Here is a 362-nt window from a genome sequence, read left to right as displayed (position 1 = left end):
GCTAGGGTTTAGGGTTTGCGCGGCGGCTTCGTCTCGAGCTCTTTTGCTCCTGGCTGCAGGCCCGTCCCCCGCTGCTGCTGCTGCTGCTGCTGCTGCAGCGTCTTCATTTGCTGCTGCTGCTTCCTTGTCCAGCAGCAGCAAATAAATCCCCTCGCGGTCTCTCCCGTCTCTAATGTTTCTTTTGTTTTTTGCTTCCTCCAAAAGTGAAATCCCGTCCGCGTCCACAGCCTGCCACAAACCCTAAACCCTAAACCCTAAACCCTAAGCCCTGAACCCTGGGCACCTCTCGGCGCCAAGCCCGCAGCGGCAGCCCTCTAAACCCTAAACCCTAGACCCTAGACCCTGATGTCGCCTTCCCTCGC

The 362-nt window shown here is 58.3% G+C and overlaps 1 protein-coding gene across 1 annotated transcript in view; it reads right to left on the bottom strand.

The window, feature by feature from the left end:
• Window positions 1-362, bottom strand: part of ETH_00037480 (ankyrin repeat-containing protein, putative) — a gene marked incomplete at both ends in the record, with an annotated part of 2,365 nt that overhangs the window by 63 nt on the left and 1,940 nt on the right. Inside the window, one exon of the mRNA XM_013374174.1 lies at window positions 4-228. Coding sequence (XP_013229628.1) covers window positions 4-228 — 225 coding nt within the window. The remainder of the gene's footprint in view (window positions 1-3; window positions 229-362) is intronic.

Source organism: Eimeria tenella, genomic scaffold (genome assembly GCF_000499545.2).
Source record: "Eimeria tenella Houghton genomic scaffold, Eth_scaff1994, whole genome shotgun sequence".
Lineage (NCBI taxonomy): Eukaryota > Apicomplexa > Conoidasida > Eucoccidiorida > Eimeriidae > Eimeria > Eimeria tenella.
The sequence above is the reverse complement of the archived record's forward strand: the minus strand, read 5'-3'. Positions and strand labels throughout refer to the sequence as shown.